Source organism: Nothoprocta perdicaria, unplaced genomic scaffold, assembly GCF_003342845.1.
Source record: "Nothoprocta perdicaria isolate Ctin4 unplaced genomic scaffold, notPer1 scaffold_73, whole genome shotgun sequence".
NCBI lineage: Eukaryota > Metazoa > Chordata > Aves > Tinamiformes > Tinamidae > Nothoprocta > Nothoprocta perdicaria.
In genome coordinates, this window is record NW_020456010.1 from 1,918,555 (window position 1) to 1,942,768 (window position 24,214).

Sequence of the window (24,214 nt, forward strand, 5' to 3'; positions counted from 1 at the left end):
CAAGCAGTGCTGTAAGGGGGGAAATTTGGGTTGTTCTTGACATTTGGGAAGGAGTTGTCCTTAAGGAAAGAGAGAGAGGATTTCTTAGCTGGTTGCATATTAGATATGCTCAATATTTCCCATTGGAGTTCTTGAGGGGAAGCTTCCTGGTTTATGGTAGTTGCTAATATGGAGTTAACTCCTAAGCCTAAGCAAACAGTAAAGAGTGGCCAAAGGATAAAGCTAAAACRTGAGGCAGCCAGTCCCCAAAAGGAGCAGAAAAATAATTAAATGAGTATTTGGGGAGGATTAATAACTTGTTTTCTCCTGCAAATGGTTATGATGTTGTCCAAGTCTGTACCAGGAGTAGAGCAGAGCAAAAGAAAGCGTATGGATGGGTATAGAAGTTGTATTTCCACCATCTTTTCCGTATTTTAAAATTAATTTGTGAGGTATCATGGCAAAGTTTAGGAAAGAGCTGTGAGCGGAGGATGTAGCTTGATGTCTTTATGAATGAAGGAGAGCAAAGTTAAGGAACCTGCAGAATTTATTAAAGACGAACTGCCGCCTGCTAAAGTAAACGTAGCTGCAGGGCATATGGCTGGCAGGAGACTTGCAAGAAGAAGCACAGAGCTAAGGGAGCAGCTTGAATAGAAGAACAGAAGAAAAGGGGGAATAACTTGGTTATRAAACATGCAGAGGCAAGGTAAGGAAAATGCCAATACCTAGTTAAGGAGAGCATGGAGAGGTCGGGTTGACATGTGGGATTTTGAGAAGGAATGTCCGTACCTGCCAAGAAAATGAGGAGGGGAAAAAAGGCAACCTGAGAATCAAAACAGGTAGCCCTGAGTGTTTGGAGTTTCCGTATTAGGCCAGACTGACTTTTCCACTCATTCTCCTCAATAAATCTCTCAGGAAATTAAAATGCAAGATGGGTAGTACATGCTGGACCATGACTGGAGGGGKGAAGTCTGAAATGTATGATAGTATTGAATTTCTTGTGTTAGGAATCAAATTAATCTGAGGTAAGTTAGGGCAAAATCGGAGTGGGGCATTTTAGAGTTTTTAAGAGGAAAGCAAAAGCAAGGCAAGATAATGCCATGGTCAAGAAATTGCTTGTGGTTTATGGCTTTTAGGAGCCATGACGTAAAAAGGAGTCTTCGGTGGATGGTTGTCCCAGAGCTAATAACTGGGTATTGACTGTGGTGGACTGAAAAGATCCTCTAGATTGAGAAGCGAGAGAGGATTTGGAAAGACTTGTCTAATCTTCTTGCTTACAAAAACCAAGAAGGGACATAAAATATGTCAGGATACATCAAAGAGCATGAGGAGGCTAAGAAAGAGCAGAGARGAGCATTGGTAACTGCAATGAATTGTGTGTTAGTAAAGTAGTAAAAACTGTGTGTTCTGTTTTCAAGATGTCTTATGTAAATAGTGAATGTCTTAATCTTTGAAAAGAGAATGCTTGGTTTCATTTTGTTTKTTAGGTTTGTTTTTTTGTTTTTCCAACCTTAAATAAGCTTTGATCGGAAGATCCTTCTGATGAAACATGAGAAAAAAAATGTTTATGTGTAGTTGTAGTTTTAAATACTGAGGGACAATTTTTTTGAGAAGCTAAGTAAACAATTTAAACTGGAATAAAGATATTAAGAGTAGAAACAATGTGAAGATGACTTACCATTTATCTCATGTAAAAAGCTAGCTAAAAACATATTTTAACAAAAGAGACAAAATCCTAATGGAAAGACTTGAGATCTAATTGGATGAATAGAAAATTTAAAAGGCATAATTATAAGTACACAGAGAAATTAAAACTTGATCTCAAAAACACGAAACTGCAGGGATTCTGAAAATACTTAATATTTTGTATTGTAAGTGTTCTGAAAATACTTAATATTTTCAGAAACTAAGTATAGAGGTAGGATCTAAGAAGAAAAAGCTGAAACTGTCAACTATAGAAAAAAGAGCTTTAAAAAAGTAGATTAAAATTGAGGTAAGCTTAAGATCAAATTTAGTATTTTACCATCAAGACCATAGCAATGCTGCAAGTGATGTTGAACATGGAGATAAAGCAGGGAAGTGCAATGGAAGTGAACGTATGGARAAGATACCCCAGGTGTGGGACAAGGACATAATCCTTAACAAACTCACGTACTCACTTCATGGATAACTACTACKTGAGTGTGGTTTATGATTAATAAAGAGGACAAAGCTCTAATGGGATATCTTCTAAAACAGCATACTCTATTTTTTCCCAAACGTAGGGTACCTGTTGTGCTTTCTTGGTTTCTTACCAAAGTCTATGGTATGAGATGGGGAGAATTAATTTTAGTTTCTAGAGCTGACTTCTCCTCTTCTCATCTGAGTACAATGTAGTCTTTGCTTGCGATGTGGAATTCCATCAGTCATCTGTGTAGTTAATGTTTCCAGACTGGATTTATCTATCTCTCTGCTGTTTATTTTGATTTAGTAACTTGGTGTCTATGGCAGCTCAAGCCTTGGCAAAAGGATGTACTACATGGTTGGGACTTTTGATCTATTAAGCTTAATACTTCTTAAATAATGCATTTACACAAAATCATAGATCATTTAGAGTTATAAATTTTAGTTGGCTTGTACCATTGTCCAATTCAGGAACTTCTGAATCAGGAATTTGAGACTCTAATTAAAAATACATCTCGTGACTATGATACGAAGATTCTGTATATCTATATCTATCTATCTATATATATATATATAGAGAGAGAGAGAGAGAGAGAGAGACTTTTTCCTTGGGACAGTATTTATACTAAAGATTATTAATGAGAAGGAATGTCCGTCCAGCCATATGGAGGGGCTGGAGAGAAGGAGAGAGAGCATATCCAAGTATTATCTTTTCCGTTGGAGTGATTTATAGCTCTGTGTTTAGCCATTAGCTGTGAAATCAGGTTAGGATTCTGATTATTCATCCCCTGTACAACCCAATTCTTTTGTCTTCAAGTATGATTCAGAAACATAGAATTCACCTATCTTCTAATAGCTTCGCACACATGGGTGGTAGGCAGAAACATCAGAGCTTCCTGTTTTCTCAGCGTGCCAGAGCGTGCATGAACCCTGTGTTCTAATAATTTTTACATGCGTTTATTTTTTTAGGGAATGTCTAATATTCCTATGTTCTACCTGTGTTTTTTGCTTTTTATTGGAGCTGGACAAGAGTGTAGTATTTACTTTGCGAAGGGAGAAAATTTGACTTGTTAATAGTCATGTTCTCTTACAACAGATCACTTTAGACTTTTCTACATTATAAAGTAGATAGGTCTACAGACTTTTCACTAAAATGCCATGCGTTTGATAAACTTTTCTTCCATGTTTTGTAAATTCCAATATTTACTTTACAGGGAACATTTTATAACTTTCTGTTTTTCAGGTGTTGGGCAACTATTTTTCAAGATTTCCCAGTGTAATTTACTACCGCATCTGATCTTTTGAAATGATTACCTGAATTAGACACCTTTTCATTTAATTTTTGTTTGTACGGGATATGGAGAAGTGCTTCTGCATAGTGTTAGAACAGTTCAGCAGTATTAAAGCCAAATGATTGTTTTATCGCTCGTAGTCAAATAAACAATCTAATGTTATTTAAAAGATGTTATTTGAATCTGACACCTTTTGGACTGTTCACAACTGTACAAAGGAATGTGACTTTATTAGTCTGTCCCTTTCTTTACTATAAATACACATCAGCCACTTCTTGGATAGGTGTCTGGGTAATCTCTGGGAACAAGTCTCTAGAGATAATTTTGGAAGAGAATGTGAAAAAGATTAAATGCTTTATATATTAATATTTCTAACTGAGGAGACTGAGCATGAATTTAAAAGATTATTATTACCTGTTTTTTGTTTGTTTTTATTAAAAGAATGAGGCACCAAATCACTTTAAAATCAGTGGCAGTTACAAATTGCTTGGCAGTTTAAAATCACATAATTGACTCTTAATTTTACACAAATGCTCTTAGCATTCTTTATACAAATTAGATAGATAGCCAATAGTGCATTTAGGGCTGGAGAGAAAGAGAGAGGATATGAAAGTTTTCCTTTCGCTCAGAAATCTTTGTATTTTCTGCATTCATCTTCTATGCTGAGAAAGTTCTGGAAATCTATCTAGTGCTCTCTTTGAATTATATGAGAGTAAATCATGTGAAGGCAAGTAACTTAATATTGCCTAATTAATATTAAATCAGTATCTCTAGTATTTAATTTTATTAAATTAATTTTTTTTACAGTTTTATATATGCAGTTTTAGTGATGACTAGTATTTGGAGAAGTTTCTTACTTTCTGAAGGACTTTTTTGGGTGTAGCTACTGATACTGCGTTATTTTTCCTGCTATTGAATTTGCCTTTTAATTAATTTGATAGCGGATTTRTAGAGCAAAAATTATTGCTATACTACTACTGTGCAAAAGTTGTTACTCTCTCTCAAAGGGTTTCAGAATAGTTCACTAGTGTCAGTTGATCAGTAATCAAGTTATCCAAAACCAAAAAAAGCCTGAATTGAATTATATTCCTTGTCACAACAGTTTTTACTGTATTAGAACCATGTTTCTCAAAGCATTCCTAAGAGCATTGTATGTTCTTTGTCTTATTTTTAATAAGAAATTTCATATTTGAAGCACATCAGTGTTACCATTGCCAGAAAAAGCAATCTAAATAATTGAACTGCATTAGATAAATCACCTCAACATATTTTTACTCTTCAATCTTTTCTCTTAAGAGCTTTCTTTTGAGATGCTCCACTATTTGGTTTGGATTTAAAGTTCTTAGTGCTGTTTTGTGCTCTTTGAAGTTTTAATATCTTAAAGGTCTTTAGTTCTAAAAAAGAGTTAATGTTCAATTTTCTTACAGTAAGATGTTTTTGTTTTAATAGAAAAACCACTGGAGCATATAACAACTTAARCTTGCTGTCATCATATTAGCTTTGATATAACTTCTATGTTATGTTAAGAATACTTAAGTCCTGAAAACTTGGGGCTTTTTTTGTTTTGTTTTGTTTCTCCCCCCTGCTGAATCGCKTTGCATTTGCAGGCACTTGCAGACCAGTTTGAAGACACGAATACTTCAGTATCGGAACGCATGAAGATTTTCTACTGCTGTCAGGTGCCACCACGTTGGGCCGTACAGGTAAGAAGCAACCCTATGTGACACTTTAAGAGTCTGTGTTTCTTACTGATTTTGTTCCTGTGTGGCTGCTAAGTTGAGATAGTGTGGTAATACTATGTGGTCTCCTACTGAAACACCATAGGAATGAAGGCAAAAAGCTTTCTGGAAAGGAATGAAATTCTGCAGCCTGTTTGGCTTTCATACATCTTGTTCTATCATACATAGAAATAATTTTCGGTACTGTAATTTTCCCTTGTTTTCCTTTTTCCTTCATTAAGAAATGGACAAAATCTTTTAAACTTCCAGCATGCCTCCTGTAAAAATAATCCCACCGCTATCTTGCTGTTTACTACTTTTTTATTTTTATTGCTTGCATTTTCCTCTATTTTTAAATGAACATTTACTGCAAGCTGCTTTCAGGGTGTGTGTCAAGGTCAAAGTATCCATGTCCAGGAGTCAAAGATAGATTTGAAGTATAAGAACCCCTGGAGCTGAGACTTTTTTGCATTTTCTAGACATGTGTCTTTTCAATAGTGTAGACAGGATACTTTTTCCCAAACTATACTATTTATCTTGAACATAAACTTTCTGCAACAAAAATCTGCACATTGAAGACTTATCTGATGGTGATGTATTTAACAACCAACTTAAGAAAACAGTTTACATTAGGTACCTCCATGGTGTGCATGCTGTTTACTTTTAATGTTGTCTTTTTTCTTTTCTGATATTTAAACTCAGTGTGTATTGCTTTAACCGAGCATATTTTCTTCTAGCATTTTCAAATTATTCTGCACAATCTTTCAACAGGCAGTTGCAATAAAACTAGCAAATGTGGTTTTCATTTCCAGCTGTCAAAGTGGCACTTTTCAATCCATGCCAATTTTCCAAGTCCAAGATAGAAATGCTAAAAAAAGATTTATAATGGAAGAGATGGCTACAGTCTTCTAGTTATAGAGGTGTTATCTATACCAATTTTACCAAATTTAAATCTGAGTAAGCTTAATATTACAGAGATGTTGTTTAATTCCAGATGCTGGAAAATATTTTTTTCCTAAGCAATTAATATTAAGCTAACAAATAACTACTTTGTTACAGACTTTCACAGAGTTTATTATGTATATTTGTTCAAGAACTGTAGTCGACTTAACTTTGATTACTGCATCTATTTTGGTTATGGTCACTCCTCACTCCTTGTAACAGATACTGAACCCACGCCTATAACGAGCACAAAAACATTGGCAAGGTTGGATATCAAAGCATGGTCAGGGGCTTTTTTSTACAGTATGCTCCAACTCCTCTTGCAAACCAAATGGTGTGTTTCTCACATGCAGACATGATAAACATATTTACTTCAAAGTTGAAAAACTGTATGTGATTTTAATCTTCTCTCAAAAAAAAACCAAAGACAAATTTTCAAAGGCATGAAAACATACCTTGTTTGTGTTTAAATAGAAAGAATTACCCATTTATTTTTACAAGTTTGCTGAAATAATAGGCTGAATTTGAAATAACAAAGCCACTGGCTTATCTGTGAGGAAAACTCGGTGAAGGAGTTGAGTGTGAGCTCAACTCCGATACTGATTTGACTAAAAGCTAACATCCTTTGGCACTGACTGTTTAGGACTGTTATTTACTCCTGATAGACGGTACCTAGCAAAATCATACTGCTAGTCACTTCATGTGGGTGTGATGAACCTCCTCAGGATCTGCTTGCTACAGCAAAGTATTGCCAGAAGAGACATTAATGCCTCCCACTTCTGTTTGCTGCTCTCAGATTTTTCAACACAGTGCTGTAACTCCTTTCCAGGCACACAGGCCACATACCTGGATGCAGGACTGGCAGTTGAACTCATCCTTCCCCTTTGCTTACCTCTTTGTGCTGGAGTTCAATCAGAACAGTTATTGATCTCATCGTTTATTGGAGATATTTATGTATTTACGAGGATTCAACTTGGGATTTAAATAGAGTAATTTTATATTCTCTATGCTTCTTAGAGATGTCAGAGTGACCCTAGCACCTTTTAAAATAAATACATAAATATATATATACATATATATATATACAGAGAGAGAGAGAGAGAGAGTTTATGAACCTAAATATTTTCAATTACCGCAATTCTTTTCTTTGCAGCGCCAGCTTGCAAACTTGCTCTTTGAGCTGGGATGCACCAGCTCAGCCTTACAAATATTTGAGGAACTGGAAATGTGGGAAGATGTGGTAATCTGCTATGAAAGAGCAGGACAGCATGGAAAGGTAWGAGAAATTGGTTTTCACAGCTGAGATCCCGAGTCCTACCCTTTAAATGGGACCTCAAATAGGAAGAACTCTCTGATTTGAKCTGTCAATTCACTTAGGATGTTCACTCTGCTGGGGCTACCATGAGGAAAGTTCTTACAGAAAAAATGGGCACACAACAGATCAGTCTGTCATCTCTTGACTGCAACAAAAGATCTGAGATCATGAGCAAATGAAAGAGGAATAAATAAAAAGTAACTTAAAAGGCAAGGAAGTACTTAAAYGTGATACATGAAAAATATGAGAAAATATCATGTCTAGATTTGGAGAGAAGATAGCGATTCTGGAAAATATATGAGGAAAATTAAGTTAGAAACTGCAGATGCGCAGACAGGTGTAGTGTGTTTCCAGAAGGCTATAGCAGTTGTGATGGGGGGAGACTGAGGTTGTAGATGAAGATTCCTCAATTTGATTGGTCAGATTCTTCATTATTTCTTTGACGCTGCTGAAACTACGTGTATCTCTCAGGCAAAAAATGTTTAAAGCCATTATCTAATTCTATATATAAATGACAGAATTGTTTAAAAAAAAAAAAAAATTGGTAGCAGACCATTAGCAGCTTTCCAATTGTTGATTGTTTTGTTGTGGCTATTAGAGCTATTAGATCAATGCAAGGAGGATTTTAGAAAATGCTGCCTGTCAACCCTTGTGTTCAGTATTTCCATAGCTTGCAGTCTTTTAGACAAAAATACTTATGTTATAGTATCATTATAGGTGAATGCATATATGCCCATATGAAAACCTAAGTACAAAGACTATGCCTATGCTGAGTTAATTTTGCAGAAGAGAGCTATAAGTTCAATTAATAGATAAAAGAAATCTAAAATTTCTCATCCTAACGTGTGTGTTTATTATCATACACCAATGCTTAAATTCAGATTATTATAAATGGACAGGTTTCACTGCCAAGCTCTGTGTCGCATTATGCATGCCTTGGGGTTGGTGTGCTAATATCAGAATCCTTTCAGTACAGTAGAGAAGTAGAGGTCAGTATTTTCCATTTCCTGGAAATACATTCTCTCCTAGTTACATTCACACAYTGCCCTTGGGGAGTTATGAAAATGGCACTCAGAGAATAGGACAGGATATCTGACACAGGAAACCGGTTAGAAATGCTTACAAATGAGTGCCTGTGCAGTGCTGTAAAAGCAGAAAATGCTCTGTAAGTACTAAATAACAGTAGTATTGAGGTCAAGTTAGCTTTGAATCGAAAAAGTTGAAAAATTAGAAACATTTATCTGTATGCTTAAGAGGAGTAAGTGTTTGTGGTCTTTGTCAGAAAGCTTTCATAGTCTGCACTGTCTGTATTCATCAAAAATGTTTTAATAGCTTTTAAACATGGTAGTTGTTTTGAAGCATGTGAAAATCTACCAGTGCAGTATGTTGCTCAGTGAATGTTGACCTTATTAAAGAACTTAGCCTATATGTGCCTAAAAACTATTTTAATAGTTCTGCATATCTTAGTGATAACAGCTTTATACGGAAAAGAGTAATTTAAAAACTGAAGGAAAAAAAAATAGTAAAACAGCCACATACTCATTGACATACACATTGTTAAAGAAACAAAGCATGTAGATATGGCTATGAAAAGCTCCATACTTGGAAAACACATAGCTCTTTCAATTATAACAGAGGATATACAGCAGTATAAATTTTGCTGAGTATGCTGTCACTAATATTTAATAAGCTTGTTTGTGAATCTTTTACTGGTCTTAGCTATGGTTCTATGTTCATTTACTTCATAAGGTGACTGTAAGTAGCAAAAACTGGTTTAGTAAAGTGAGCCTAGAAAAGAGTAACAGTGCTCAGCAGAGCACAGGAAAAAGAAAGAAGGGGGGGGRAAAGGCATTGTAGAATTTGAATGTCCATTGTGTTGATAGTCTCTTTATCCTTGTCATTCCAGTGTCATACATTTTGTATTCCTCTAGCAACCTTATGGACAAACAAACACTAATCTCTGTGTGTGAATATAGTGAAAACTCTTATGRAAAAAGATTGTCTTCTGTGTCCCTCTCCCTTTTCCTTTGAACTGTGTGTGAACCCCAGAGAACTTCAGAAAAATATTGACAACAAACAGTTTTAAGGCTAGATTTAAGGCTTAAAAGGTCTCTCAACCTGAAATAGAAAATGGCACCTGAAATAGAAAATGTAATTAAAATGACTCTATTTTTCTGGAGGGGAAAAAAAAAGAAAAATGATGAACTGAAGAATTTTCGGTTCTTCCAGTTCAAATGAGCACTTTTTCCCTCACAGGAGCTTTAAAGCACTGTAGCTGTTGACTGTTGCTGGATTCATGAGAGTTGCCTTTTAGCATCAGCCTGCTCTGCTGTCCTGTCACTCTGTTTTCAGCTCTATCCCCATAATTCTGCTAGCATGGAGAAAGCAGCACTGTACACAGCCTTGTTTTAGACGAGCATCCCCAGCAATCCACCTTCCACAGCATTATTTCCCTTGTCGTGACAACATAAATTTATGACTGAAAATATCCACAAATTTCTTGGAAAACACAAGGAAATACAATTATAAGGTCAACTCAGAAACTTAGGTTATAAAATCAGGAAATGCTTCCCAGGAACATAGTCAAGTATTGTGCTATACTACGCAGCACATGAGAATTCCAAAACTTGAATGATTTCCACTACATTTTGAAAGCAGGTAGGGGTTCACTATATGTAGCTGTGAAATTCAGAAGGGAGAGTAAATGACTTGCACAAGGCCATGCATGCAATTATAGAGAAAGAAGAGATTTCGGTTTAAGAGTCTCCTTTTCTCACTGTCTATGTCCATGATTATCAGTTCTCCCTCATGCTGCTTCTCTGGTAGTCTAGGAAATGCTGTTCAAACTGAAAGATTAAAGTGTTTTAGGAAATACTTTTAGATAGCAGAGGATTGAATTATATATTAGAACAGGTTGATCATTGTATCATAGAATTATTAAGGATGGAAGGGACCTCTAGAGGTCCTCTAGTCCAACCTCCCTGCACACGCAGGGTCACCTAGAGCACATGGCACAGGGCTGGATCCAGACAGGTTTGGGAGATCTCCAAAGGAGACTCCACAACCTCTCTGGGCAGCCTCTTCCAGGGCTCTGTCACCCTCACTGTCAAGAATTYTTTTCTTAAGTTCCTGTGGAACTTTTGGTGCCTCAGTTTGTGGCCGTTTCCTCTAGTCCTATCGCTGCCACCACTGAAAAGAGGCCGCCCCCTCCTCCTCACTGCCTCCCTTGAGGTATTTATACACKCTGATCAGGTCCCCCCTCAGCCTCCTCTTCTCCAGGCTGAACAGRCCCAGCTCYCTCAGCCTTTGCTCAYAKGGCAGATGTTCCAGGCCCCTGATCATCCTSGTAGCCCTGCGCTGGACTCTCTCCAGCAGCTCCACATCCCTCTTGTACTGGGGAGCCCAGAACTGGWCACAGTCTCCAGATGTGGCCTCACCAGGGCTGCATAATGCATGGGGCTGTATAGATAMTCTTGTAAGAAACAGGTTATATTTAACATGGTAACAGGTAAAATTTAACATAGGTGTTACAGGCAAGTGAAAGTTCARTGTTGGGAAGCCAAATGTAGGAGGAGTCTTGAACTTGATTTCATCCATGTTAGTGTAGACTGCTGTGAGAAACCATATTACAATTGCAGTTATTTTGGCCAGCATGGATTATATAATTTCCTTTTTATATAACTTTTTATTAACACTTTTATTATCAAGTCTTGCTTAATTTAGATAAACCATTATGAAACATGCCATTAATTAAGATCCCTTTAAAGCGTAAGGGTAATGAATATAACCTTAATGATTATATTCCTTTTATATAAAACTATATTAATTGATTGGAGAATATTTCTTGATAGAATTCTGTTTTCAAAACAAGATTTGTCCCTTTGCAAAGTTCTTACTAAAGGCTATGTGCATTTTTGAAATTAGTCTGCTGTGAACTTAGAGAGGAATATTGCAGCAAAATGAGAAATCTTGTTTTAAAGTACTGTCTGGTTTTGTAGAAGACAAATTTCAGGAATAAAATTTTGTTCCTGGTATGATCACTTGTATTAGCCTTTACAGATGTAAGTGGTAAAACAGTTTGTAACGTGCCAGAGGGGTGATCAGATAGCAAATGAGTTGAAGAAAAAGTCAAATTTCTGCTTATTTAATTCTGTTTTATCTCTGTGCAGAAATATTTATGTTGGCAATGGATCCTTGCAGACTTAGACGAGAACATGGTGCTTTTATGCTCTTAAATATGAAATGTTATTACTGAATGGTCAGCTTTTTGGCCTGCTGTGTTGTTACTACTAGGCACTAGGATATGGCAGTGAGCTAAGGCCAGGAGGACCCTGTTCCAGAGGAGGTCAAGGGGCAGCAGGCAGAGCACCTTTCACTGCTCTTTGCACAAGTTCACTCTTTCTCTTTGTTTGAAAGAGGAGACGGGGAAAAAGGAAGAGAAATTAAAAGAAAAAATGTGTCCCCTTTGCCCAGTGTGATTCCTGTAGTCAAAAAGTGCTCCTTTCTGCTCAGGATCAATTCATTTAAGATACCTGTTGTTGGAATATGTCCCATTAATGTCACAGAAATTGATGGAGGCAGAGAAGTGGGGATCTCATCTCACGATGCCCTCTGCAAGGGCAGCCTTGCCACGAGGCTCTGCTGTCTACAGCTGTGGCTAGGCAGACTCTGAACGCCTCTGATGGTAGACGTTTCATATGGTTTTGAAGAACTGTTCCATAGTCAATTTAAAAGCATTTTTTGTTGTTTTTCTGATAAGTTTCTAACTAAATTGGGTCTATTTTTGACAGTTAAACATCCCTTTACCAATCTGAACAATAAATTCCCTTCATTTTTGGACACTTCAGGTATTGGTACATTTTTATTTCTGTTGCTTTCTTTAACCAAGATGGTGGTAAGAATGAAGTGCTAGAAATAGATAATTCAAAATTTCAAAACAAAGTATAGTATTTGAGGTCATTTTACTAAGGATAATTTTAAGATGGGATCAATGAGTTTTAGAGGAGGAGCCATTCATATAGCAGCATTTATTTGATTCTGTAGAGATTATCCAATATGAAAGAAACTAGTTTTCATAAGAAAAAGAAAAGCATTAGTAATTTCAAAACAGCGGTAAACACAGCTTTCCTGTTAGAAAAACTAGCTATGGCAGAGGAGTAAATAGTGTTTTAGTATTTCAAATCCTGTTGCTGTGGTAGACCATATTAGATCAGGTGATGGGTGCAGATTGTTCAAATAGATGTTTTCAAAAAGCAGATAGTGTGCTGAATTATATATGTTACATTTTTGCAGTGGGGGACTGATGTAAAAGTTTTGGCAGAACAACAGATCATCTGTCCTGCATTCTTATCTTTTGGAAAAGCCAAGGCAGGCTATCTCTTCTTTGAGAAAAGAAACAAAAACTTTGCTGTTAGAATGAGAATAGTGACCTTGAGATAAAGAGCTTTTGAAAATTGCTTATAACCCAGTTGTTTGTCTGGAAGACACAGTTTATGTCATCTTTTCTATAACATTGTATATGCTCTGAATATATTGTGTCTTAAACATTTAGATATATGTGTGTAGAACAGCAGCAGTGTTGAAACCAACCTCAATGGAGATATGCATCTTTATGTATGATAGAATGAAAGTAACTGTCTTAGAAGAATACTTAGAGAGAAAGGAATGGCAATAGTACTTATGAGGAAATATTTTAAAATGTAGATATAAGAGCATCTGCATGGTGCTGGTTTTGCAGTGCCAAGAAGAGGCTGTTGGTTTGATTTTATGGACTGTTATTAGCTCTTTAGAAAGAATACACACCTACGCTGTACAACAAGGAGAAAACAGGTTTTTTTCTTTGATAAGTAGATTTTTCTTGGTTCACTGAACCCCAAACCTCTGATTAACTGATGGCTTTTAGGATACTGCAGTGATATTGTTTGGGTAGGTGATTAGTAAGCAGCAAATTGTCTCATTAAGCAACTAACTCCTCTTTGCTTCGCGCCCCAGGCCGAAGAAATCCTGCGAAGAGAGCTAGAGAAGAAGGAGACGCCGTCCCTGTACTGCCTGCTGGGCGACGTGCTCCAGGACCCGCAGTGCTACGACAAGGCGTGGGAGCTCTCGAGGCAGCGCAGCGCGCGGGCGCAGCGCTCCAAGGGCCTCCTGCACCTCCGCCGCCGGCAGTTCGCGCAGTGCGTGGAGTGCTTCGAGCGGTCAGTGCGCATCAACCCCATGCAGGTGGGAACTGGGGCCACTGCACTGCTGCAGTTTTGCACACARATGTCCAAGTAGCACTTTAATGCTGTTCTTAGCAAATTCCTCGTCTGGTAAGTACGAGAGGCAGGGAGGCCGCCAAAAAGAGCAGCACAAAGAAGTGAAGATTTCCTTTCGCCTTCCGGTCCTAAGACTTTGTGCAGCTCTTCTTTCAAAGAGACTAAAATTAATAATAATCATCAAATAAATCATGAGCAAGTGACAGACAAAATGCTTATTCTGCAGAAATAAGATAGAAGTGATTCTGAATGACCACTCTAACTGATGYTAAAGGACAAGCGCTTGCAAAAATACAGAAGGCTGACATGCCATAGTTTAATAGCCATTCTTACCAGCAGGTGCTCTTTATGTTAATCTTTATGTAAACTGGTATTTCACATAATGTAATTTCCTACCTACAAAATAGAATTTTGTCTGCAGTTGAGAGTATGCTAAATTTAGCTGCAGTGCTTTTAGGTGCTTTTAGAAGCCACCTAAAATGAAACTCACTTGTATTTTTATGACCTCATCATCCTTTGGCTGTCCTTGGGATTCCTGCAAGAAAACCCGCTGCAAAGAACGATCCAAGGGACAGCATTAGGAATTATATTAGGAGAAAGCCAAAGAGCATTAATTAGTATTCTGCAGATATGAACCAGACTGTCCATTCAGTGAAGATTATATCAATTCTTAAAAGTTCTCAGCAATATAATTTAAAAAAAAAAAGTATGTTAATCTGTTCAGTCTCTGTTGGAAGACAACTGTTTGCCAGCAGAGGAAGACAGTTCCATCTTACTGCTTGGAGTAATCACAGGTTTTCTTTTAGATGTTATTGGATCCATATTGCTACCAATTTTTCTTCTTGCATTGCTTGCTTGTGTAGACTGCAGCTGCAGTTTTCTGCAGATGCACTTCAGAGATGCTGTCTATAGCTGTCTAACAAATGTACCTTGTGGTATGCCAAGACCAAAGTCTGCCTTTCACCTGTTTTTTCCTGGGTTTTTTTCCTGACAGCTCAAACTAGAGCTGACCCTTTTCTATGCCTAAATATTTTCAGTGTAAGAGAGCTATGGAACTCATGCTTGTGATCATAAACATTCATGGATAATAGTAATATTCATGGCTTCACTTTTCCCTCTATAGTTACCTTCTATAATCTATATTAACCACTATTAGTAGCTGTGACTACTTTTGATAATAGAAAGAGAGATTTACAGGAAATAAAGTTGTTCTAAGCAACAGAAGTGAAGTGAAGAGATGAAGAGGTTTCATGGGAAAGGAATAGCACAGGGATACTTTTAGACATTTGCTGTGTGAATACAGCAAATTCATCCAAGGCATTGTCAGGTAATTAATGCAGTAACAGACAGAACCTCATATGAATTTTAAAATCTGTTTTTGAGAATATTTATTGAAGAATGATTTTAGTACAGAAGCAAACACAGAAATTCTACTCAGTCTATTTTCCTATTTCTGAGTGAACAGTACCAATGAATAAGGAATTTCAAAGTATTCTAGTGATCCTGGAGAAATCACCCAGATTCTGAATTGAGTTCTTTGCTGAAAAATCTTCAACCAGATTTTGGAATGGAGCTATTGAAGAGGTATTTGGAGAGTGTAGAAAAATAAGTCTTGCAGAGAACTGATCTGGACATATTAAATTTGTTTTAGCCTCCCCTTGTCCCCCGCCCATCAACTTTACTTAACACCAAGGCATGCATTTGTGTTGGACCAAAGCAAGATTTAGGAGAAATTTTAAGATAATACCAAGTTTTCTGGTTCATTTTAAAATATCTGTTAGGGTAAGTTCCAATTAGTACCTCCAACTACTAAGGGTTAGTGAATGAATATGTAGTGTATATATAATGTAAGAAACTTTTCTGAATATGTCAAATCATTCCATTTTCAAATAGTTCTGTAAAGCAGATTCCTTTTAAACTTTCTAGATTTGRTCACTTACTCTTCCCTTATGTTTTCCCGTATTGGCCTTAGGAAATAAAAACTCATATCTCTGTTTTCCACAGAAATCATTATCAACTGTTCTCCTCTGTCCTGCTCTGGAGCTACTGAAAAGCCCTGTGTTATACTTGCAGTGACAGTAGCTTTTATTACAATAATGCATCAAAACTGAAGCCTCTGTCAAGAGACTTTTCTTGATGATGCTGACAGATTTTGACAGATCCTTTGCAAACTGTTCATCTGCAAACAGATGCTTCATTTTTCTCAGCTGCTCTTACATGACATTCCAGTAAGGTCTGTTCTGTTAAAGGTCTCRAGAATTTAAAACAGCTTTTTGATTTTTGTGTGTATGCTTTGTACCTTGTGTGCCTATTACTAGGTCAGTGAGAAGGTAGGATACTTTTTCTTGCCCTCCAAAGAATAACGTATAAGCAGGTTTGTGTTCTGTATAATCTGTTGTCTTCAGCCTTAGGAAAATTCTGGAGGCTTTCAAGCTTTCAAATCACATATCCTAAAGCTGTTCAGGATTTCACTAATGTATTATGATACAGTATGGTTCCTGTGAATCAGTCTTGTTCCTATGCTAATGAACTTCAGATAACTTATGATTATATCTGCCTTAAAATGTAAAGCTAAAAGGAACAAAATCAGTTTCCCTTGTATTTCATTTCCCTTACCTTCTCTCGAAATACCCAAATATATACATTATTTTTTGTGTAAGACTTATTGAAATCAGGCTGACTTCTGGCTATTAAAGAATGGCAGAAGTTAGCCTGCAGAACTCAAATCTGAAAAATATACTGCTGAGATCTTTGTGTGTGTCCCAGCCGAAGGAAGCTTAAAATGAAAGTCAATCCAAGAAAAACAGTCTAGTCCATATAGGAAAATGAATGTTTCCTCCTCTTGTTGCTCAGGAAGCTGTGTTTAAGATTCAGAAGAATTGTTTCAAAYGAATAGATTGAGCAAAAGAATCATGGAGATTTGACATATCATTGTCTTTTAAAGTCTGTTTTCTGTCACTACAAGTATGAATTATTTCCTATTCCAGGATGTCTTGTGGAGAGAGGCAGGTGATTTTAGATTTGAGAGCTTTAGTACAAGGAAAAAAATCATTAATGAAGGGTTCCCAGAATTAAGGATAATTCATCAGGTGAACAAGAACTCCCTATAAAAAAGAAATTGAGTCTTTTTAACTGTTACCAGAAACCTTTTTAAAGGAAGAACTTTCTAGACTTGAAGCAAATGATTCCCCAAAGTATCTAATGGGTGGGATAATTATACATCAACCTTCCTTGAAATTGGCATCCTTTTCRGCTCGCTTCAGTCAAATGTGGTAGAGGTCTTAGAAGAAGGTCTATACAGTGTAAGCCAAACACCTGATTAGACTTTGGAGAATYCACAAAGGCCCCCAAATTTCCAGTTCAGGTGTATATGATTAGCCTGACTGCTCTCAGATTTACTTGTTTCAATATGTGCCTAATGTATGGCAGCTGTATGGCGCTTGCGTTTTCACTGAGAGCATCTTGCAAGGATGGACTGGGACAATTCCAGTGGGCTGGGGAAAGAGAAGGGAGAGATCAAAGTGCTCATAACAAAGTTTGTACTGGTTAGATAATAGATGTGTTAGCTCTTGCYCTGAGCAGGGTATGGTTCCAAGCAGTGCATACTTGGTCATGTCACAATGGACTTGTCCAGAAGTCTCATATTCATGATAACTTCTCTGTGCTCACACCTTTACCTACCATGTTACTGTCTGCAAGAAAATAGTATTTGTTTTTTGGGCCAGACTATTTGACTCCTAGTTTCTCCTATTTTTCTTAGTCTTGGGGCAGACAAGTCCTCTTTCAGATTTGGCAAAACACTTCAGAAAGTAGCTTGCCATCGACTACATCTGGAATCTAATGCTTTGTGCAATGCAGCAACAGCCTTATTCTCAAGAAATCTCATTCCTACTCATTCTGTAATAAAAAGTAACTTGAATCAAGAATTGAGTTTGAATGTCTAATTGGAGAAGATGATAGATCTCTCTGCACCTGGTTTAAAAACGTAATAACTTTTGCCAGTGTGTTCAAAGGAAACCAATTTGTCAGCTGATTCTGTCAACTTATGACAGAAATGAATCATTAATTATAGTTAGATTAGTTAAGATGTAGTTATTGTAGTTAGAGGTAATTAATTGTAGTTAGGATTTGACTCAAGTAGAGCTCTTAAATGTTATTTGTAATTACTAACTGTAAAGACTAATTTTGCTGTGCTAAGGGTATAGAGTGTGTCATTTTAAATCAACTTCTAAATTAGCATCATTGTCAATATTTTACTTAAGTTTACTAGATTCTGGGAAATTATGTACATTCAGTATACATTGAATTCAGTATACAGTGAATATTACAAGCTGCTTAATGTATTCTTTTAATTTTCATTTTTAACTATTCAGTTATACTTCTAAGATTATTTTGGAAGTGTGCTCCCACAGATGCAAGAGAATTGTTTAGACTTTTTGAAGAATTTTGTAATCATTTAGACTTGTTAGAAACTTGTCTAGAAATTCCTGATGGCAAGCATTAACAAAGAATTTGAGCCTAAATTATCATCTTTGGCTGGTTACTGTCCTCAGTCTTAAAGAGAAACTTTTAGAGACCATTCGCATATGTTTTTCCAATCAGTAGCCGACATGAGCTTGCTGGTTTTTTGTAACCTTTTTCTTTCTTTTTTTCTTTTTTTTCTCTCCCTCCCTCRCTCCCTCCCTCCCTCCTGAAAAGGAACTTGAGCCTAGATCTACAAGTGGTAACAAAATTCTTTTTTGAACTTTGGACAAAATCCTCCTTGCAAGGCCTTTACTCAGTCACTCTCCTCGGAGCAGTTATTACATCAGCCAGTAGAATCAGCAGATTTCATGCTGTGCCTAGTAAAACAATGGCATTCTTATCGTTCTTTCCACACAAAATAGCTCTAAATCTGTCCTTAAACTGTATCTAAATAAATAAAAAGTTACTCCTGTTAGGTCCTGGAAGAAATTCATGTACTCTTTCTAAGCATCTAAAAGACAGGAAAATACCATTTGAGTGCTATGCTAGATTAAAGCCAATGTGATTAATTTAAATTACAATTTAAAATGAGCAAAGGCCCCTGAAGGATTTACAGGTCAAAATATTTTGTTGGGTGGATATTTTCAAAGGTGCTGGCCGATGAGTTTCGATGTGCATTGAGAGATGATGCTTTTTCAGTGATTTCAGTTGCCTATAGCAAAAGGCAAGTAGCCTGTGCAGTTTATGGGCCAACAACCTTTTATATTACCAAGATGCAAAATTAAACAACTAAATTCTGGGTCAGGTTCTGCATGCTTTTCAGTGGAGGTCTACAAGATAAACCTCAATTATGAAGTGACAAACATGTGGATTGTACTCACTATATAAAAATGCCGTAAGATACGGTTCCATCTGAGTCCTTATCATGCCTGATAACTCAGATGCTTTTGTTGATAACTCAGATGCTTTTGTTAAGAACAAGACAAACCTAATCCAGTGGCCTCAAAGATTTGTAGCTCAAAGATTTATTCATCCGTGAGTGACATCCATGTTTTTAGTAGCCATGGATACTTTTTTTTGAGTTTGCATAGTCATCCTCTGAGCCTATAGCTTCTGTAGCTTTGATTGTCAAAATAACTGCAGGAGTTACTTCACACTTGGTGAACTGCTGGCTTCATTTGAAGGTCCTTGTCTGTGTTGGAATAAATGGTAAAAACGGGGAAAAATGGGCCTGCTATTTTGGACCTTGTGATCATTTCCACATGCAAGGATTTTCTGTCTTAGCTCGTAGCCATGTAGCTTCTTGAAAAGCTTTTGGTGAGGAATCTTTATCAAATTCTTTCTGGAATACAATTAGATTTGGGCTCATTCTGCTGCTTTTCAAGAAATGTACCAGGCYTGCTGAATTTGACTCATTCAAGTATATTATATGTCCAATAGTGCTCTTTAACAGGGTGCCAGCTAACTTGCCTGATGGGAATGTCAGCCCTTTGGTTTGTAGTTCTACATTTACCTTCTGAATTCAGCTATTTCGTATAAGATTTCTTAAAATATGTAGTGACTTTTTTGTTATTTATAGTGTACAGTACATACAGTAACATAAGAAAGCCCTACAGTAACATAAGAAAGCCTTTCACTAAATGACTTGTTGGGTTGGGGATGAGGGTGAAGGGTGGTGACGTCAATCTTGAGTTATGAATCTCAAATTCTGAAGGGAACACAATTGCCTTTTCTTCGGTATTTCTTAAAATTAACATCATCTTTAGTAAATATTTTTGCTTTGTTTTTGGAGGACTATTAAATCTAGCTATGTTACAACAAAGCATCTCTTGTACAGTAATACTTTGAACTTGATCCTTAAAAATGGTCAGGATCAAGATAAGTATTGTCTTCTGACCAGCTTCAGGTCTAAAATATTTAATCTTGGAATTGCATCCAGTGTAACTTTTAAAAATTAAACTATACAGAGTAATGAAAATCACATATTTATGGATTTTTTGCTGTTATAGCCTTGTGATCCCCCTCAGTATATTACACTCGTTATCTTAGATTTCAGATGCAATATCTTAGATATTCAGTGATGCAATCTTTACGCTGTTTTTTTAATTTAAGATTGAAATTTTAATCTGTAGCAGTTCTGTTGTTTGTTTTTTTCCTTTTTTAATGTGATTGACTCTGAAATTTTCTTTAACGGAAGGCAACACTCATCCAGCAGCATGACCTAGTTCCTTTGCTATATACTTTGCACCTTGWTAGTATCACATCGCAGAAACAGTCAAGTTCCTGAAAACTTCCCTTCTTTCATCTCATAGCTGAACGTTTTAATGCCCACTCCAGAGACTTTTCATCTTAGACTCTTTTGTCTACTAAATCCCTTTTGGGCATCTTCTGCAATCTTATCAATCATGTTGAATTCCCAAGTTTCTTCCCTTCAGTCCAAATCTTCATGTTTATCCAGACTAGAAACAAAACTATTTTGTTTCAAACTATCAAAAAAAAAAAAAAATCCTGTATCTTTGCAGCCATATTATGATTTTAGCTAGGTATTCCCCCATACAAACTTTCCCTGTAGAATTATTTACATTTTATTTCAATTGTATGACTTTTCCTTAAGAGAGGAATCAACAAATTTAAGCAGAGAATAAGCCAGTTTTGGAAATATGTAGCCACTCACCTTGCCTGAGAAAATGAAAATGGATGAAATAGTGGAGGAGTTTGAGTCAATCAGATGCTGGAAGCACAAGCCCAGAAGGCAGGCTGTGAGGCAATGGCATGTCTTTGAAGAATAAGGCTTGTTCAGGTTTTTTGCCTCCATATCATGAGACTGATCACTGTCATATCTGTTACCCTGCTGGACAATGTAAAACATTTATATGCTAGGATCTAAACTAAGGCAGTCATTCAGTTTCTCCTAAGTGGTCCCCCTAGTAATCCAATACATATCTGTAATAATATTTAACTTTTTTRATGCTGAGCATAACGTTTCAGAATATCAAACTCAACTGCTTAGTTAGGCTGTAGCATTTATGGTTACAGTAATTCTTTTTAAAAGCATAATTTTAATGTCACACAGCATAGATTTTTAGGTCAGAAACTAATRGTTAGAGTAGGAATAACTTAATCTCAGGAAAGGGGTAGTTCTGGCAACTGATAATACTTTCAGGATCAGCTATTGTCTCTTTGATAGTTTATTACTTCAGAAGAGAGATTAAACTAAACTACTTTTCCTGTTGGATATAATTCATAAGCATGAGGTAATTCTTACAGCCATGGTTTTCTGTAGAAGAAAATGAAGAATTCATTCTTTTATTATCCTTGTATAAAATCATATTAAGTACTGGTCAGAGATGAAAAAGTAATTGAGGGCATTCCCTTCCCTCTGCTCTTCCCACCATTGATACAACCCTCCTAACTACTTAAGTACCAAAGTCTATACAATCTTGGCAGCAAAAAGTTGTATTCAACTGGTGCAATTCTGTGTTTTAAGTAAGGCAGTTTTAAGTAAGTTTCTGTGTTTTACGTAAGGCACCATTTGAGTACATTTCTGTTCTGTTCTATAGCAATATAAACTAAAGATCAATATTTGGGCAAGCTGACAGAACAGTAATTTTGAACTGCCCGGTCATCTGACACATTTGTTACAACTATGACTGGTCTGAAGTATGTTTTCTGGCATAGGCCATTTGACCCAGTAGCAATGCTATGTTGTGAATGTGGATTTTGTTTGCAAATTAATGTAAAATATGCAAACTTCTTAGTATCAGTCACTTTTCTAAATAAAGATGCTCTAGATGCATTCCACATATGGTGAAGTAGTTCCCACATTATCAGKTTTGTTTATCTGTTTTTATTTAAATACTTTGACTGAAGGTTTTCATATACTCTGTGTTCAAGATGCTAACAACAATGCAGTAGTATTATTGTAGCTGAAAATCAAGCTGAAATTTAGCAAGAGTAGGATGCATTTAAGCCTCTGGGCTAAATAATGCATTTTGTCCTGAAGTATATGTATACGTGTATCTGTATATACTCAAAAGTATAGATATATATAAATTTATTTTTTTTTTCCTCCAGCTAGGTGTGTGGTTTTCCTTGGGCTGTGCATACATTGCTCTGGAAGGCTATGAAGGTGCTGCCAAAGCATTTCAGCGCTGTGTGACACTGGAACCAGATGTATGTACAATTTCAGCAAGAACTGGAGAAGGCTTATCTAAAAGCAACAAGAATGTTTTCATTATAAACAAACAAAGCAATACTGAAAAAATAAAGTTTAAACTTTAACCTTTAGAATAAATTAAACTTTTACATAGAGGATGTATTTTCCTCATGAAGCATCATAAAAATACTTGCCCAATACTTAACTTTGTCCAAGTGTTAGTGTGTGTGAATGTTAAAATCTGTTTTAACATGCAAGTTCTTTATACTTACATACATTGTTACAAGAGAGAGAGAAAGGRGAATGGGCAGATGGTCAGCAAAGCTGAAGGGATAGATCAAACMCTGCCCTAAAATGCGTAGTTACCTGAGCCAGCTAACTTCTCAGTAGGTTAAGTAGTATTTATTATGCCAGTATAGGGTGCTGAGGTGGCTCCTTGCTGTGGAAATGAAGCCTGTCCCTGTACAACAATCTGCATCGGTGCCCTGAGGCTTTTCATGAAAAGTGTTTCCAAACATGATTTAAATGGTCCACAACTCTGAGAGTAGTCTCCAGCACAAGAGACTATTTCACTGAAAATGATGTTTTGAAAGTGAAAATGATGTACCCAGGTTCTGTTCTTAAATTTATATTAGTTGCCAGATTGCTGACTTCACTGGTATGACTTCAACTTTGCAGCAGTGTAAGGCACTCTAATCCCTTTTGATTACAGTAGCTGTTGATAAATGTGGTTGGAACTGACTCTGTTAGTGTTGCTAACCAAGGGGTGGTTCTAGCTGGTAATGATGAGCTACTGGAAACACTGACATCTCCAGCCATCCCAACTAGATCTAGAAGAGGATGCCTGTTTGCAGTTTAAACTGAAGGCAAGAGATGGTGTAACTTATTTCAGAGGGAGGAAGTTAAACTGTTTGGTTGTTTCTATAATCATTCATATTTATTCTTATTTGAATTCAGTATGTTCCATTTCAATGCAATATTTTGACTATATTGTAATAAACATATTGTGTTAATATCTGTGATTAGCAAAATCGATAAAATAATTCATAATAGTTTAATATGAAGCTTAATTACTTTAAATGTAAGTAAATAATTTTGGGTGGTGTTTCTCCTGTTTACATTACAGAATGCTGAGGCCTGGAACAATTTATCAACAGCATATATCAGATTAAAACAGAAGTAAGTACTGAAAAAGATTGGAGAGTACCACTTCCAAAATAAATATTTTGTATTTTCGTTTTCTGATACTGAGTTTTGTTTTCATAATGCAGTTTGCCTCTTTATCCTAATTCTCATCGCTTCATTCTTTCTAACAGCTTAGATAATATATGGGGATATATATATATTATTATAAATATAAAATCCGTAGTTCTGATAAGTGTGCACAACTTGCTGACACCCAAGCGAAATGGCCTTTGTTGTTTTGGGAGTTTGTTTTTCTCACGAGTTAAATATTCTAAAGTAGCTCAAGAAAATCATTACAATAAAATCAGCTTCTACTGTTTAGTTTGCTCAAAGAATTTCTCCAAATGTTAGGAGGCCTTTGAAATCTAGGAGATCTTCTGTTGCTCAGAACAAACTGAGGCTGCCCTCTCTGTCATTTGCGTGGAAGATGCTGACTACAAAGGCACGACAACGCACTGGTGTTGCCTAGAGTGTCCTGTTTGGTTGTTTATTGGTTTAACTCTTGACCCTGGGTCAGAATACTCCATCACTGAGTTAGTATTTTATTAGCATAGCAAAAGCAGTGATTTGAGAAAACACTTTTATATACGATGYGCTTGGTATCTTGTTTTCTTTTCCTGCTTCTGCCTGATCAGCAGTGTCCATCAACCAAAGTGTCCTTTAGCCTTACAGAGAGCTGTGGCAGGTCCCAGCTCTCTTTGTAGCAAAATCTACAGGGGAAAAAGCAGAGCCCTCATCTTTTCTAA

The 24,214-nt window shown here is 36.5% G+C and overlaps 1 protein-coding gene across 1 annotated transcript in view; it reads left to right on the forward strand.

The window, feature by feature from the left end:
* TTC27 (tetratricopeptide repeat domain 27) overlaps positions 1-24,214 on the forward strand; it is a 114,542-nt gene that overhangs the window by 75,830 nt on the left and 14,498 nt on the right. Inside the window, 5 exon segments of the mRNA XM_026051175.1 lie at positions 5,042-5,137; positions 7,248-7,370; positions 13,401-13,628; positions 22,202-22,300; positions 23,410-23,462. Of these exon segments, the coding sequence (XP_025906960.1) occupies positions 5,042-5,137; positions 7,248-7,370; positions 13,401-13,628; positions 22,202-22,300; positions 23,410-23,462 (599 nt within the window).